We start from the raw sequence: 17,993 nt of genomic DNA, 5'->3' as shown, positions 1-17,993 counted from the left end.
CACTGCAGCCTTCACTTCCCAGGCTCAAGTGATCCTCCCACCTCAGCCTCCCAGGTAGCTGGGACTACAGGAGTGCACCACCACGCCTGGCTACTTTTTTGTTTTTTGTAGAGACAGCGTCTCACTATGTCACCCATTCTGGTCTCAAACTCCTGGGCTCAAGTGACCCTGCCACCTCGGCCTCCCAAAGTGTTGGCATTACAGGAGTGAGCCACTGCTCCCAGACCATAATTATACAATATGAGGTGAAAAAAGGATACACACACATACACACAAAGGAAGATAATGCACGAAAAGTGCTTTTCTGAATTATACTTTTTCCTTTTTGTATTTTACTCTATTTCACAAATTTCCCACAATGAGCAGGAATTGTTTTCATATGCAGAAAAAAATGTAAACAGAAGGAATATAGAAGCTGAGCATATTGGCCGGGCGCAGTGGCTCACACCTGTAATCCCAGCACTTTGGGAGGCTGAGGCAGGCAGATCACGAGGTCAAGAGATCAAGACTATCCTGGCCAACATGGTGAAACCCCATCTCTACTAAAAATACAGAAATTAGCTGGGCATGGTAGTGCACACCTGTAGTCTCAGCTACTCGGGTGGCTGAGGCAGGAGAATCGCATGAACCCGGGAAGCGGTGGTTGCAGTGAGCCGAGATCGCACCACTGCACTCCAGCCTGGTGACAGAGCGAGACTCCGTCTCAAAAAAAAAAAAAAAAAAAAAAAAAAGCTGAGCATCTCTCTCTTGGTGGGAGAGTTCGTGTACAGCTCCCTGTGAGAAAGCCAGGACTGTGGCCACAGGGCTTTCCCTGGGCCAGGGCTGCTCACCTGCCGCTTTCCACTTCCCCGCTTTGCTCCTCTTCAGGTCCAAGCCAAGGACATCACAGAGCGCGGTCAGCTCTATGAGGGCCAGAGAAGGTACCTTCCTCATGTCCTGCAGGGACAAGTCTCCTATCCTCGTCACGCCAAGTCTGCCTTTGGGGATGGTAAACTTCTATTAATAGAGAGGGAAGTAAAGACAATTTGTCAGGCTATGTGTCTGATGGGTATTTGGGGGTTCCCCCTTCTCCCCTGGGCATTTAGGCGGAAGGAAGAGCAGCGTGGATAAGAGCTGGTGCTCAGGAGTCCATCCTCAAGTCAAGTCCAAGCTCCACCTCTTGCAAACGGAGTGACATTCTGAGCCTCTGATTCCCCATCCATAATCATAAAATAGAGCCTCCCTCAGAAGGTTTTTGCATGTTTGTTTGTGTTTTTCTTTGGAGACACTGTCTTGCTCTGTTGCCCAAGCTGGCGTACAGTGGCATGAACATTGCTCACTGCAGCCCCGACCTCCTGGGCTCAATTGATCCTCCTGCCTCAGCCTCCTGAGTAGTTAGGACTACAGGTATGCACCCCGACACCTGGCTAATCTTTGTATTTTTTGTAGAGACAGAGTTTCTCTGTGTTGCCCGGGCTGGTCTCAAACACCTGGGCTCGAGCGATTCTCCCACCTCAGCCTCCCAAAGTGCTGGAACTACAAGCATGAGCCACCGCAACGGCCTCATAAAATTTTAGTGGGAGCAAATGACCTAATGGATATAAAGTGCTTGGCACTGTCCCAAGCACATAGCGAAGCCTCAAGAAACAGAAACTGTTTTCACTGTCTGCCCTCCCACAAGAGGACCTGGAGAGGAGGGATCGCCCCATGGGCTTCTTATTCTTGCTTCTACTCTTGTCCTTTGTTCCTCTCCCTCACCGGGTCTGTCCCCAGCCTTGGCCATGCCACCCGCAGAAATAAAGAATGCTCAACCCTGCCATCTAGAGGCCACATTGGGAATCTGCAGGCAGCTCCAGGCTTTCCTGCCGCCCAAGGTCAGAGAAGGCAAGCCAGAGGGCCAGGCTTGTTCAGCACTGCCTAGAGGGCTTGGCCAGACCACTTCCCAGTGCCCCTTTCGAGTGAGTGCTCAAAGGGAAAGAAATGGTAATTGATGCTTATAATACAGCCTAGTGCTTGAGGCATGAGCTATGGAGTCACACCCCTGGGGTTCAAATCCTTACTTTACCTGTGAGTGCAAGCAAATAATTTTACCTGTGTGTTCATCTGCAAAATGGAAGTGATAACAGTATCTACTTCACAAGACTGTTGGTAAGATTAAATTCAATAAAGTGTATGAAACATGGTGCCTGACACATAGTGAGTACTCAGTACTTATTACTACTTTTTAGTTTATTAACACAATTATCACCAGCTTAATAGAATGAAATTAAATCAAATATGTGAAGTACTTGGCATAATGCTTAGTGTGTGGTAAAAGATCAATATGTGATGCCTTTAGCATTATTATTATTATTCACAGGAGAGTCTTGCTCTGTCGCCCAGGCCGCAGTGCAGGAATGCAATCACAGCTCACTATAACCTTGAACTGCTTGGCTCAAGTGATCCTCCTGCCCTAGTCTCCTGAGTAGCTAAGATTACAGGCACACACCACCACACTCAACTATTTTTTTTTTTTTTTTTTTGAGACGGAGTCTCAATCTGCCACACAGGCTGGAGTGCAGTGGCATGATCTCTGTTCACTACAATCTCTGTCTCCCAGGTTCAAGCAATTCTCCTGCCTCAGCCTCCCAAGTAGCTGGAATTATAGTTGTGCACCCCCATACCCAGCTAACTTTTGTATTTTTAGTAGGTATGGGGTTTCACCATGTTGACCCAGCTGGTCTCAAACTCCTGACCTCAAGTGATCCGCCTGCCTCGGCCTCCCAAAGTGCTGGGATTACAGGCATGAGCCACCATGCCTGGCCCACACCCAATTATTTTAAAAAATTTTTTGTAGAGATGGGGTCTTGCTATGTTGCTCAGGCTGGTCTCGAATTTCTGGCCTCAAGTGATCCTCCGACCTCGGCCTTCCAAAGTGCTGGCATTACAGGTGTGCGCCACCATACCTGGCCCTTTAGCATGATTAATTATTATCATCATTCATAATTTAATGGAGAAACACTGTCAAAGAAAAAGACAAGATAATGTTGAATATTAACTATCTCTGATGTTTTAGAAATAGAAACTCATTATTAAAAAATTTTAGGCCAGGCACAGTGGCTCACGCCTGTAATCCCAGCACTTTGGGAGGGTGAGGTGGGTGGATCACAAGGTCGGGAGATCAGGACCATCCTGGCTAACATGGTGAAACCCCGTCTCTACTAAATATACAAAAAATTAGCCAGGCATGGTGGTGGGTGCCTGTAGTCCCAGCTACTTGGGGGCTGAGGCAGGAGAATGGCATGAACCCAGGAGGCAGAGCTTGCAGTGAGCCGAGATTGTACCACTGCACTCCAGCCTGGGAAATAGAGCAAGACTCTGTCTCAAAAAAAAAAAAAAAAAAAAAAAAAAAAATTAGGCCGGGTGCAGTGGCTCACGCCTGTAATCCTAACACTTTGGGAGGCTGAGGCAGGCAGATCACCTGAGGTCAGGAGTTTGAGACGAGCCTGGCCAACATGGTGAAACCCTGTCTCTACTAAAACTACAAACATTAGCCGGATGTGGTAGCACATGCCTGTAGTCGCAGCTACTCGAGAGGCAGAGGCATGAGAATTACTTGAACGTCAAGGGTAGAGGTTGTAGTGAGCTGAGGTTTCGCCACTGCACTCCAGCCTGGGCAACAGAGTGAGACTCTATTTCAAAAAAAATAAAATTAAAATAAATAAATAAATATAAATGTTATTTGATGTATATCATTAATGGAAAATATTATTAGTAAGAGAAACTAGGTGTAGAGTACGTGGGAGTTCTGGTTTTGCAACTTGCTGCAGGCCTAAGAAAATTCCATCTGAACGAGTGAAAGTACTCTCACAGTGGAACAGAGGCTACTGCGGGGTGGGGCTGGTGTCCTAAGCAGTAGAGAGTGGTGGTCAGCTGGGAAGGCTCCAGGTTCAAGCTGCCAGGTGTTCCTGTCCTGGCCTTTGTGGGAGCCAATTCTGTCACTTCTCCTCTCTGAGCACCATGATATGGTCTGGCTATGTCCCCCACCAAATCTCATCTTGAATTCCCATGTGTTGTGGGAGGGGCCCTGTGGGAGGTAACTGAATCACGGGGGCAGCTCTTTTCCGGGCTGTTCTCGTGATAGTGAATAAGTCTCACGAGATCTGATGGTTTTAAAAAGGGGAGATTCCCTGCACAAGCTCTCTTCTCTTGTCTGCCACCATGTGAGACATGCCTTTCACCTTCCACCATGATTGTGAGGCCTCCACAGCCATGTGGAACTGTAAGTCCATTAAACCTCTTTCATGCCTTTATCAGCAGTGTGAAAACAGAGTAACACATGCCACTTCTCTTTTTTTTTTTTTTTTTTTTTTTTTTTTTTGAGACAGGATCTTACTCTGGCCCAGGCTGGAGAGCAGTGGTACAGTCATAGCTCACTGCAGCTTCAACCTCCAGGTGCAAGTGATCCTCCTGCCTCAGCCTCCCAAGTGGCTAAGACTACAGGCCTGCACCATCATGCCTGGCTATTTCAAAAATTTTTTGTAGAGAGGCGGTATTGTCATGTTGGCCAGGCTGGTGTCAAACTCCTAGACTCAAGCAATCCTCTCGCCTTGGCCTCCCAAATTGCTGGGATTATAGGTGTGAGCCACTGTGCCCGACCCTATTTCTCTTTTTTTCTATCATACAGTCAGGGAGCAATGAGGGCACTGGAAGCCTTGGGAACAATGTCCTGGGCCAGGGTAGCCCTCAGGAAAATGTTACCTAAGATGGCATCACCTGCATCATCACGTGGTCAAAGAAGAAATACTTCCTTTAGTAATAGAGGGACTGTGAAAGACTATATTTACTCCATGAGAGAAGTCAGAATAGTGGTTATTCTGCAGAGAAAGGAATTACCTGGGAAGGACATGGGGGAGCTCAGGTGGCGTAGGAAGTTTCTTTCTTTTTTTCTTTTTTTTTCCCCCTGTATTACAAGTCATCAAGCAAGGGAGGAAGCTTCTGTACTGATTTGGTAGTATTTACACAGGCATACACACCAAGCTGTACATGCTAAATATCTGTGCACTTTACAGCGAGTCACAGTTCAATCTTTAAAAACATAGCTATCAATGATTACATCCTATTTGGAAGGAACTATGCTGGGATAACTGACTATTTTGGGAAAAAAGAACAGCCAGGTGCAGTGGCTCACACCTGTAATCCCAGCACTTTGGGAGGCTAAGGCTGGAGGATTGCTTGAGCCCAGGAGTTTGAGACCAGCCTGGGCAATGTATAAAGAACCTAACTCTAAAAAATTTTTAAAACTTAGCTGGGCATGGTGGCATGCAACTGTAGTCCTAGCTACCTGAGAGGCTGAGGTGTAAGGATAGCTTGAGCCTGAGAGGTTGAGGCTGCAGTGAGCTGAGATGGCACCACTGCACTCCCGGCTGGGTGACAGAGTGAGACCTTGTCTCAAAGAAAAAAAAAGAAGGAAAGAAAGGAAGAAGAAAAGGAAGGAGGGAAGGAAGGAAGGGAAGGAAGAAGGAAGGAGAGGAAGGAAGAAGGAAGTGAAGGAGGAAGGAAGAAGGAAGGAGGAAATGTGGAGTGCCGGGAGGCCGAAGAGGTGAGGGAAGAAAACACGGCAAAAGAATAAGGAAAAGCAAGCACAGACGAAAGCGCGCCAGATCCCGAGACCTCCAGCCGCTTGGACGCACTCCCGCTCCCCAGCATGGGCGCCTCGTCCTCGCGGTTCCCCCTGCACTCCCTGAACAGAACTAAAATATTGGGTCTCTCTCTGTCACTCCAGGCACTAAAATTAATTTTAAAAGTAACTAGAAAAACATGTTGATGGACAGTTATGAGCTTGCTGGAGGAGGAAGGGCTTTCTAAAGATAAAAACAAAGAGCATGGAGACAATACTGACAGGACTGTTAGACTGTAAGCACCCTGCTCCACAGTCTTGACACCCAGCGGTCACTCAGTAAATATTTGTGGTACGAATTAAATGAATGAATGATTCGACAACTTTTGTGCTGGGTGCCTGTCAGTGTGGAAGGTGTGAAGAGACAGGTGCTGGTGCCTGAGCAGGGGGTACCTAGCCACCAGCCCTGTGAACAGCATCCTCACCGGCAGGGAACACTTGCCCCAGGCAGAGGTGCCTCCCTGGGATGGCCTGCTCTTCTGCAGGAGCACCGCAGCTTGTTCTGAGTAGGCAGAGTCCATGTTGAAGGCTTCTTCCCTCCCAGCCTGCTCCTGCAGCCCCCCAGGCTCTGCTGCTGTGGGGGAAACAAAGCAGAAAGGCAGTGAGAACTGGCTGCCAGGAAGCAAGTGCTTGGGTTCAGAATTTAGGCCCTTAGTCCTAAGAAGTGATCTCCCGGCCGGGCGCGGTGGCTCAAGCCTGTAATCCCAGCACTTTGGGAGGCCGAGATGGGCAGATCATGAGGTCAGGAGATCGAGACCATCCTGGCTAACATGGTGAAACCCCGTCTCTACTAAAAAATACAAAAAACTAGCCGGGCGAGGTGGCGGGCGCCTGTAGTCTCAGCTACTCGGGAGGCTGAAGCAGGAGAATGGCGTAAACTCGGGAGGCAGAGCTTGCAGTGAGCTGAGATCCGGCCACTGCACTCCAGCCTGGGTGACAGAGCGAGACTCCGTCTCAAAAAAAAAAAAAAAAAAGAAGTGATCTCCCAAGTCAAGTTCAAAGCTCCAGGATCAAATAATTAGGTTTAGGGCTCAGGCTCACTGCCCAGGAAGTGATTTCCTAGCTATGGCCCTTACCCGCAGGAAATGATTTCCTAGCTAAGACTCTCACTGCCCCAGGAAGTAATTTCCTAGATAAGGCCAATTGCCCAGGAAGAGATTTTTCCCATCTTGAGCCCCATGGGCCTGATGGCAACAACTCAAGGGCCCAAACTGTCCCCTCAGGGTTCCTCCCTACTGCCCTTGAGCAGGGAAGGCAGGGAGTCAGCAGGAAGTGACAAATGCTGGGAGGTGTGTACATTCTCTTACTTCACAGAGCAGCCCTTTATGCAGCCTGGACGATTCTCAGGGCCCTGGAGAATGAAGACCACTTACCTGGAGGAGACTTAGAGGCCCCGGAACTGAGCTGGGCCCCCTTCATACTGGAGTCCCCATTCTCTGACGACATTTTCTATGCAAATTACAGACAGTGCCCAGTTACTCATGTGGGAAGCCGACAATGCTCACACAACCCCGGGAGACAGGAGCCACCCACAACCCCTTTTCACAGACGAGCCACTGAAGCCCAGAGAGGTTGAGTTACTTGCCCAAGGTCCCACAGCTGCTAATTTGGGAATAGGTACTGGGGCCCAAGTCTGACTGGCTCCAATGCCTGTGGTTTTAATCAGTTATGCCACTTCAGAGGCGCTCCAAGAGAGATGATGCCCACAACCTATCAGGTTTCAAGTGTCAGCAGGATACACTGTGGCAATAAAAAATATTTTGTGCTGGCCGGGTGCCGTGGCTCACACCTGTAATCCCAGCGCTTTGGGAGGCCGAGGCGGGCGGATCATGAGGTCAGGAAAGAGAGACCATCCTGGCTAACACGGTGAAACCCCGTCTCTACTAAAATACAAAAAATTAGCCAGGCGAGGTGGCGGGCGCCTGTAGTTCCAGCTACTCGGGAGGCTGAGGCAGGAGAATGGCGTGAACCCGGGAGGTGGAGCTTGCAGTGAGCCGAGATCACGCCACTGCACTGCAGCCTGGGCGACAGCGAGACTCAGTCTCAAAAAAAAAAAAAAGTATTTTGTACTGATAATGAGGTAGGAGGTGGGACTTTGGCTGAAACAGGGAAGAGGCAAAAACACCTCTCCATAAGACATGCCCGCAGTGCCATGACAGTTTACCATTGCCATGACAACACCTGGAAATTACTGCCCCTTTTCTAGAAATTTCTGAATAACTCACTCCTTAATTTACTTTTAATTAAAAGGCAGAACTGCCCCTGAGCTGCTGCTCTGCACACACTGCCTATGGGCTGGCCCTGCCCCTGAGCTGCTGCTCTGGAGACACTGCCTATGGGCTGGCCCTGCCCCTGAGCTGCTGCTCTGCACACACTGCCTATAGGGTGGCCCTGCTCTGCAGCGGCAGTCACGCTACTGTATCACTGCCGCCTCCATAAAATTGTTTTTTTCTACCACCAGCTCACTCTTGAATTCTTTCCTGAGTGAAACCAAAAGCTTCCACAGCTAATCCCCAGTTTTGGGGCTTGCCTGCCCTGCATCGATAACAATTATATAGGAAGAACCTAGGCTTTCAGGCTCACCCAAGGACACACAGTGGCAACAGGCATATACGCAGTGGCATGCATGGGAGGTGGAGACCTACATGCAATGTAGGGACATAGTGGAAGGCAGGGAGACATATGTGTGCAAGCCAATGCACTCTAAATATACACACACCAACACACACACAACACACACACCAACACACACCCCCACACACCCCAACACACACAAACACCAACACACACACACCAACACACACACCCCAAAACACACACCAACACACACCCCAACACACACACTCCCAACACACACCCCAACACACACACTCCAACACACGCACCCCAACACACATACCCCCAACACACATACCCCAACACACATGCACACATACCCCAACATACACACCAACACTCAGACACCAACACACACCAACACACACATCAACACGCACACCCCAACACACATCAACACACACCAATACACACACACTAACACACACATATTCCAACACACACACCAAAGCACACACAACACACAACAACGCACGTACCAACACCCACACACCAACACACACACATCAACACGCACACCCCAACACACATCCACACCCCAACACACACAGCAACACACACATACTAACACACACATATTCCAACACACACACCAACACACATCAACACATACCAACACCCACACACCAACACACACACACACACACACATACCAACACAGCCCTTCAGCAGGATCACTGCATCTCTCAGGCTGTGGTGGCAGCACAGAGATCCCAGTCAGACAGGGCCTGCAATGACCCATATGCCACTTACCACTGAATTGAAGACCCCAAAGACATCCCTGACGTCTCTGGCAGGTGTCTTGTGTTGTCTTCGCACTGAGCGAGCATAGATGTCCAGCCGGCGGCACACAGCGGCCACCTGGGTCTGTGTCAGGGTGGACAGGAGTTCCTTGTGATCACTGTCCAAGCCCAGGCCACCAAGGAGGCCCGACAGGCCTGTGTCCTGCAGCCACTGGGATTCGGCTTCCCCTTCTGCCAATGGAGGTAGAACCCAGATGAACACACACAGCTCTGCACTCAGCCACACATGATAACCAAAGTTCTACATAGAAGCACACTCTTACCTGGACACAGGAGATTCTGCATATCTGATCATGAGACCTATTAGTACCAACCAGACTCTTTGGGGGAGAAGATCTAATGAGCCTTCTGAGAACTGGGGGCGGGGTAGGGGGTACTGATGGCATTAGTCAGTGTATGGATGTCAACCTATAACGTAGCAATCCCTGGAAAACAGAGCTGGCTGAAGGTCCCTGCATGTTCTGATTTTGGACCCACTTCTCTCCAAAGTAATGAACCCAATTCCCCAAAATCTGACAGAGACCACCACAGGGTCACACGGTGTCCCCTTGGGAAGTTGGTGCTGGGTGTTGATGTCCCTTTGGGAAGTCCTCCATATTCAAGACCTTATTTGTGTTGGAGTTGTCCCCTTGACTATGCTTCCTAAGGAAACTGTCATAGTCCCACAACAAAACCATCAGGGAATGGGAGAGTGTGTTAAGACTTCAGGGTCTCGGGTCCTACCTCCAGGGATTCTGCTGCAGGAGTTCAGGCCTCACGCCTGATAATCTGCACTTGGAATGTCTTCCTCAGATTATTCTAATGCAATAGGGTCTTCAGATCACACTTGAGAAACACTGGCCTTATGGGGGAAATGCACAAGAGTTCGTACTGGAAGTTGAACATGTGTGAGAGGACTGGTAGGGTGTACAGTTGTACCCAGTGTTGACCAAGTTAGTCAACAAAGTAATAATTGTTTTTAAAACTCAAACAAAACTGCTTTTATGGCAGCCTGGGTTTTGCAAATAATCCAAGTCTTCCCCCAACATTTTCCCTGCACTTGGGAACCAGAACAGATGCCTCCAGGGCAGCTGCAACATTGTGGGTCCATTCCTGACTTGTGCTGGCTGGTGGAGGTACTGATTCTATCACAATACCAGACATTGTTTTGTTTGTACAGGATCCTTTCAATGAGCCACTGTTTCTTGAAATGTAGGCATTCACCTACCACCTTTATAATTTTTATCTTTATCTAATTATCCCTGTAAAATTCCTTACCAAATATATCCCCTTAATCATGGGCTACATTTTTTACTTAAACAAATCTATTTTAAAAGGAAACAAGATCCCTACCATAAATGGAGCATCCAACATCACCTGCCATGAGTAGACATTGATGGGAAAAATAAATTATTAACAATTCCTCTGGTTCAAGTTGGTGTCTGAATAAAAAGAAAAGATGGCCAGGCACGGTGGCTCATGCCTGTAATCCCAGCACTTTGGAAGGCCAAGGTGGGCAGATCATCTGAGATCAGGAGTTCAAGACCAGCCTGGCCAACATGGCGAAACCCCATCTCTACTGAAAATACAAAAATTAGATGGGTGTGATGGTAAATGCCAGTAGTCCCAACTACTTGGGAGGCTGAGGCAGGAGAATCACTTAAACCCAGGAGGGAGGTGGAGGTTGCAGTGGGCCGAGATTGTACCACTCCACCCTAGCCTGGGTGACAGAGTGAAACTCCATCTCAAAAATTAAATAAATAAATGAAAAGAAAGGAAACAAAACAAAACAAAACAAAAAAACTAATCTTGGCTCCATGCCACTCAGGATCCCTCAGCCCTGTGAGTCTAAAAAAGCTCCTGTGTTTATTTAGTTGCTCAAAGTGGCTTCTCTCTGACCCTATCTGACTCCACTCCCTGTGTATTGTTGGAAATTAGATGCCAGAGAGGCCACATGGAGGACCTCTTATGCAGGGCATCTCCTGAAACCACTTCTAGTATAACCAGGGATTTTTTTACATTCACAGTTGAAGGCACTGCATGTGACTATTAGGCCCTTAAGAGGTCTGCATCACCGCATCGTCTGTTTTGCCAACCAGGGGCAAGCCCAGCTGAATTACATGCCAAACTAGGAAAGGTTCCATGTGGAGCCCTTTCATTCCCTCATCTGCTGAACAAGTAAGGATGGAGGATGGGAATGTGCTTGGCTCTTTTCCAGGCACTGTGGACACACCAGTGAAAAGGGCCGATGATGTCCCTGGCCTCACGGAAGTTACATTCTAGTGGGGGTCACAAGCACATACACAGTGAAGTGCACTAGGTAAAGTCAGGCAGTGATCATTGCTGTAGCAACGAACAGAGCAGGGCAGGAGCTAGAGAGTGATGGGGCAGGGGTGCTATTTTATGTAGGGAAGCTGATGAAGACCTCTCTGAGGAGGTAACATTTGAGCCCAGTCCTGACTGGAGAGAACAAGCCATGCAGATGCCTGGGGCAAGAGCATTTTAGGCCAAGGGATCAGTGAGGACAAAGGACTTGAGGCAGGAAAGTGCTTTTAGGGTCAAGGACCAGCAAGGAGGCCCGAGGACAGAAGTAGAGTGACAGCAAGTCAGGGTGGGAGGATAAGAGGCAGAGAGGAGGCACGAAGTCAATTATGTAAAGCCTGGTAAGTTATGATCTGGTGGCTTTCTTACATGTCCCCAAATTCTTTGACTCTCACCCCATCAAGGGGTGGAGTCTAATTCCCCTCCTCTTGAACATAGCTGCATGCAGGATCACAGAATGCAGCAGAACCAATGCTGTCTTTCTTCTAAAGCTGGGTCATAAGCAGCAAAATAGCTTCTACCCAGCTCTCTCTCTTGGTCTTGTGCTTGGAACCTAGCCGCCATGCTGTGAGGAAGCCCAGGCCACATGTGGAGCCCTCAAGCAGATATTCCAGATGATAATCCCAGATGATACTCCCAGATGAGGCCCCCTGAAGGTCACATCCACCACCAGGCACATAGATGAGAAATCTTTTGAGATGACTCCAGCCCCAGCCACCATTTGATTGTAACTGCATGAGAGGCTCTGAGCAAGAACTGCCTAGCTGAGCCCACTCAATCCCTCCAACAGTGAGGTATAATAATAGTCATAATAATTGATTATTGTTGCATTATGCTGCTAAGCTTGAGGTGGTTTATTACATAGTAGTAGGTAATAGGGACACATAATTGTCTATTACTCTGAGATAGATGGAGAGATATTTGAGGATTTTGAGCAGAGGGCTTAGAATTTCCCTAGAACGTTAGCTCTGTAGATAGGAGACTGTTTTGTATTCACTGTTGTATCCCCAGTGCCTAAACAGTGTCTGGCACATAATACGAACTCATAAAATATTTCCTGAAGGACTCACTCTAAGGAGGGACATAATCTAATTAACTTTACTAAAAGATCGTCTTGACTATGGCGTGGAGAACAGACAGTAAGGAGCACAGGTGAAGCAGAGAGAGCAGTGAAGAGGATACTGCACCAGTCCAGGCAACAGAGAAAATGCTGTCATGTTCTGGTTCATATCTGGATCCTCTCACATTTCTCTGCCTGGAATCAAGCCCTCCCACCACCCCTACAGGCCCCCGCCGGGATCCCTCACCCTCTGGAAGCTGGCCTTCATTCCCGCCACTGTCCTCTTCCCTCAGCTCATCTCTCTGTTGGATCCGTTCCACCTCCATCCAAAAGCCATCCATACTGGAGCTCTCCGCCGAGGACAGCCAGGAGTGGGAACAGCCAGCAGGGCGTGGTTGCAGGGGATTCTTCTGGGGAAGCTGATTCATTCCGCCTGAGGAGGGGCCAGAGCTGTAGCAAGTGGGGAAGGTGCAGGGAGGTCAGCAAGTCTCTGCTCATGATGGGGGTTGTGCTGGGGCTTGTGGCTCTCCAGAAATCAGCCTGGGGCCCCAGGGGCTAAGCAAGCTTCCTAGGCACGTTTCTCAGGGTGATCTCAGCAAATCGACTGGTGACCCATCACCCCTGCGGGATCCTTGCAAACCAGCAATGCTGCAGGGGACAGAGCAGGGCCAGACTGCTTTGCTTGGTTCCACCTTCTTGGCCAAGGCCAGCAGTCTTGGACATACGTACGGTAAATGCAGCATTCCCGAGAGGGGATTAAACACCAAGACAGGCGAGGAAATGACAGGGCAGTGTCACAGATCTCACCGGATTTTTACCCAGAGAGTCTCCTGTCTCCTTCCCTCACACCTCCTCCTTTGTGAGTCTGGCTGGCAAGCCCTGGTTTTCCTGTTTGTATCACAGGGCACCTCATCTCCTCCCCTCTCCCAGCCAGCTTTGAACAGAGCAAGTACCCGATCACAGAGGCACTATACATCACTGAGCTAGTCTCATTCTCTCAAGGTGTTGAACCAAGGGCAGAGGGGTCAGTATCAGGCACGTGAACTGGAAGCCGTGTGGGGCTGGAGGGACTGGAGTGGCCAGTCTTCCAACAGAAGCTGAGAGGAGACCCTCTGCAGCCATGGGGGGATGTGGGGTAACCTAAGCTTGATTTTCCAGGTCCCACTTGCAGCCTCTCATGATCCAGGCTATGTGGTTTACCCTAGAGCCCCCATTCCCACATCCTTCCCTTTAATCTCCCTCTTCTTCCCAAGCTACGATCAATGAATTTCTGCTTCATGCAATCAAAGAATCTCAGAGTAAGACAGTGCAAGTCTCCTGGTCCATATAAATGAAGTCCAGGACTTCAGATGAGCTTAGGGACAAAATGCCTCTGTTGCTGGCCCAAATCCTTGAGAAACAGTGGGGCTGGTCATAATGGCAAAAATACTACATTGGAGTCATCTAGACCCTGACACGGGCCAGCAAATAGACCATAAACTATCCCTGCCAGAAGAGAGGAAAGAAATCCATTTCCCCAGTTTCCTTACGTGGGAAACGTGTATATTCTGCAAGTTCTATAGATATCTAAGCTCCCATGTGGAGACAAACAAAAGGCAAAGAAAACCCATAAACACAGTTGGTTTGAACTGTCCTTTTAAAAAGCAAGGCTCATTTGGATTAAAAAGGAAAAGTCATCCACATGCTGCTTTTTAAAAAAATACATATATATATGCTTTTATGGGTTTTTTGTTTGTCTGTTTGTGTTTTTTGAGACAAGGTCTGGTTCTATGGCCCAGGCTGGAGTGCAGTGGCGCGATATGACTCGTGGCAACTTCTGCCTCCCTGGCTCAAGCCATCCTCCTACCTCAGACTCCTGAGTAGCTGGGACTACAGGCACACACGACCATGCCTGGCTAATTTTTGCATTTTTTGGAGAGACAGGGTTTTTGCCATGTTACCCAGGCTGTTCTCGAACTCTTGGGCTCAAGCAGTTGGCCTACCTTGGCCTCCTAAAGTACTGGGATTACAGGAATGAGCCAGTGAGCCCGGCCTTAAAACAGATTTTTGTTAGCTATATTTTCCATTATAAAATCAATATGCAGTTATTGCAAAAATTCCCAGCAATGCAGAAGTGAGCAAAGTAGAAAATTAATCATTCTCCTGCGACTACGACCACATTTTCCGTGCTAACACCTTAGTGTGCAGACATCTCATATTTCTTCCCTGGCCTAAAGGCAGGCACTCTCTTCTTCACTCAGGGGACATTGTTTTGGGCTACTGCCAGCCAAGACCCAGAACTCAAGTCCTCCACCAGCCCCACAAGAGTCCCATGCACGCTAAGCATTTGATAGCTCTTTACTGAGGAGCTGGATGGTCACAGGAGGGCCCCCCCACAGTACGTTTACTTGAAATACCCCCATCTCCTTTTCATGGAGGTTTGGCTTGTTTCTATTCATCAATATCACAAATAATACCATCTGTTACCTTTGCTCCTTTGTACAGTAGAAGAGAATCCTAGAAGTAGAATTGCTGAATCAGAGGGTTTGTGAACTCTTGCCACATGACCACTAAAAAAGGACTATTTTATTGGATGTTTGTTTGTTCTGACTTTACCTCTGCTGCCTGCTTAGCCCCCCTCTTGTGGGATCCCATCCCACATCCAGGGATCCCTGGAGTCCCTGAAGGCGTATTTTGCCCTCAGCCTATGACTTCACTCACTGTTGTCCCGTCAGTTTCTGGAGGTGTAATCTAGGACCTAGGGCTGGCTCCATGGATGTGCGACCTGTGCAGTCACACAGGGCCCAGGTTCGGAAGCAGCCCACACTCGGTTCAGAGCTCTGCTGTCACCATCTCAAAATTCTTAACAATGTTTGAATGAGGGACCCATGTTCTTTCTGCCCATAGCCTGTCCTGCCAGGATTTCACCCTAGACCCTGGCTGTGGCTTCCTCCCAGGCATCCTGCCCACACAGAGCTCAACTCCAAGTCCTCAACAATTCCATCCTGAAACAGACTCAAAATGTGGCGGAGCAAAGAAACCTCCAGTCGGCAGCGCCTGAAGGAAGGGACGTGGCGCAGCCTCCTGGCAACAGCTCCGGCATTTGCACAGCACAGAAGCTTCACTGGAGACCAAGTCCCAGTTAATTAGAAAACTGGCTGTTCCGCTCTATTTATGCTTTTTGAGAAAACTACTAGTCAGTGCCTCCTGTGAATCTGTTTGGCACCCCATGCTGGGGGCACAGCTCCGTTTCCTTGGTTGCTTTGCGATTCACTTTGAAATTACCGACATCTGTGTGTTTTCGTGACAATTTGAAAACTGCAGCGACTAAACCCAAGCAAAATTGTCAACACTATCACCATGTGATAGCTAAGCAGTGAGGGCGCAGCAATTATTTCTTTGGAAGAACATTCTGAGGAGGTCAGAGAGGGGCACAGGAAAGAACAGAAACAAAATGAAACACCCACAGTGCTAAAGGTGTCATTGTTCCAACATTGCATTTTGCAGCATGGCGGTGAGTACCCCTCTTCTAGGAAGAGACCGATAGGAAGAGAACACATCCACAAAAGGTGTTCAGAGCCTCACAAATACAGCTGATGCTTTGTTTTGTTTCCAGTGCTTTGTTGAGGTATAGCGCATGCAGAAAAGTACGCAGGTCCTAAGTATACAGCGCGGCCTCCAGTTGTGATCTGGTTTTTTAAACCACTACCAAGTACTTACCCCACACCCAGAGGCAACCGTTCAAGCATCAGTTTATTTCTTTTTTTTTGAAAAGGGTCTCCCTCTGTCTCAAGTGCAGTGGCGTGATCATAGCTCACTGCTGCCTCAAAGTCTTGGGCTCAAGCAATGCTCCCACCTCAGCCCCTCAAGTAGCTAGAATTGTAGGCACATGCCACCATGCCTAGTTAAGTTTTGATTTTCGGTAGAGACGAGGTCTTGCTCTGCTGCTCAGGCTGCCCTCAAATGCCTTGACTCCAGTGATCCTCCCAAAGTGCTGGGAGTCCACATGTAAGCCATCAAGCCTGGCCAAGCCTCAGTTTAATACATCAGTCTCGTGTGGAGGTGCTATTGTCTCCAAATTACCGACAAGGGAACAGACACAACAGGATTGGGGGACTCACCCAGACTTATCCCATTGGCAAGTGGCAAAACTCGGATTTGAACCCAGGTTGCAAGGCCCAGTGCCAGGGCACTTCACTGCCATACTAGATGATTTAGGGAGGCCCCAGGTATAAATGAAGTAATCTGAATGCATTTTTTCTTCCCCACTCTAGACACTGTGCCCCTCTCAGAGTTCCCTGTCTCATCAAATGGTTCCATCAAGCACTCTGAGAGCCACTCCTCACACCCTTTTTGGTGTCTCCACATTCCATGAACCCCTAATGAATTTTACCTTTCATACAACTCTTCTATCCACTAACTTCTGAACCACCACTCTGGTCCAAGCCACCATCACTTCTCGCCTGAACCACAGCCTCATCGCAGTCTTCCTATGTTTCTTCTATATATCCCTCTCTGGTTCAGAAAGATCTTCCAAGCTCCCAGAACTGGCCTTTCACTGCATCGAGGAATCCTCATGGTATCCCAGGACCCTCAGGATAAAATCCAAATGCCTTACGAAGGCATTGGGCTGACCTGCCTATGCTTCTAGCCTCGTCTCACATACCTCCTTCTTCCCTCTGCCTGGAATGTCCCTCCCTTGTCTGCTAACTGCCCTTCAGGTCTCAGACTCAAAGTCACTTCCTCAAACACAACTTTTCTCATCCCTAACCTGGATTAGGTCTCTGCTCTTTGCTTTTCTATAACACATTCATTTCTATTGGAACTATTTCTTTCTTGGCTTCTCTATTCCCTGCTGTCTTCCCAGTGCCTAGAACACAGCCTGGAATATAGTAGTTGTAGCAGATACCATGTATGGCCCAACATTCTTTCACAGTTCTCCCATGGGGAGGTGGGGCCTGTGTCTCCTCCCCTTGAATCTGTCAGGCTGTGACAGCTTCAGCTAAGAGAACACAGCAGAGGTCAAGCGATGAGACTTCTCCATCTGGTCATAGTGACCAAGCTGATCCCACCTGCCTCTCTCACTCTCTGCTTGCTCCTTGGAATGGGTTGCTACATTGAGAAGCTTAGGCCAAGTGCCAGGTCACCTGCAGGTGCCCCAGTCAACAGCCCAAGCCGAACCTCACCCTTGAATTGTTTTAGTGTAGGTGTCAGACACATGAGTGGAGAAACTTCCAGACAGATGACTCCGGTCCCCAGCATGAAGTCACCCCCAGCTGTTCAGTCTTCCCAGGTGACACCCCAGACATCACGGAGCAGACAGCAGGTATCCTTGCCCGCTTTGTCCCAATTCCTTACCCATCGAATCCCTGAGCAGAATAAAATGATGGTCGTTAGGTGCCACAAAGCAATAGATAAACAGATTTGTAAATTTAGAAGTCAAGAACTTTGGGCTGGGCGCGGTGGCTCACGCCTGTAATCCCAGCACTTTGGGACGCTGAGACGGGTGAATCACGAGGTCAGGAGTTCAAGACCAGCCTGGTCAACATGGTGAAACCCCGTCTCTACTAAAAAATAGAAAAAATTAGTGGGCGTG

At 48.7% G+C, this 17,993-nt stretch overlaps 1 protein-coding gene across 1 annotated transcript in view; it reads right to left on the bottom strand.

Moving 5' to 3' along the window:
• Nucleotides 1-17,993, bottom strand: part of ARHGAP40 (Rho GTPase activating protein 40) — a 50,524-nt gene that overhangs the window by 14,749 nt on the left and 17,782 nt on the right. Inside the window, exons 2-6 of the mRNA XM_030915186.1 lie at nt 12,666-12,868; nt 9,008-9,228; nt 7,012-7,087; nt 6,064-6,212; nt 831-996 (exon numbers count right to left, since the gene is read on the bottom strand). Coding sequence (XP_030771046.1) covers nt 831-996; nt 6,064-6,212; nt 7,012-7,087; nt 9,008-9,228; nt 12,666-12,868 — 815 coding nt within the window. The remainder of the gene's footprint in view (nt 1-830; nt 997-6,063; nt 6,213-7,011; nt 7,088-9,007; nt 9,229-12,665; nt 12,869-17,993) is intronic.

This window comes from Rhinopithecus roxellana, chromosome 13 (assembly GCF_007565055.1).
Source record: "Rhinopithecus roxellana isolate Shanxi Qingling chromosome 13, ASM756505v1, whole genome shotgun sequence".
NCBI lineage: Eukaryota > Metazoa > Chordata > Mammalia > Primates > Cercopithecidae > Rhinopithecus > Rhinopithecus roxellana.
This window is presented reverse-complemented; position numbering and strand designations above follow the sequence as displayed.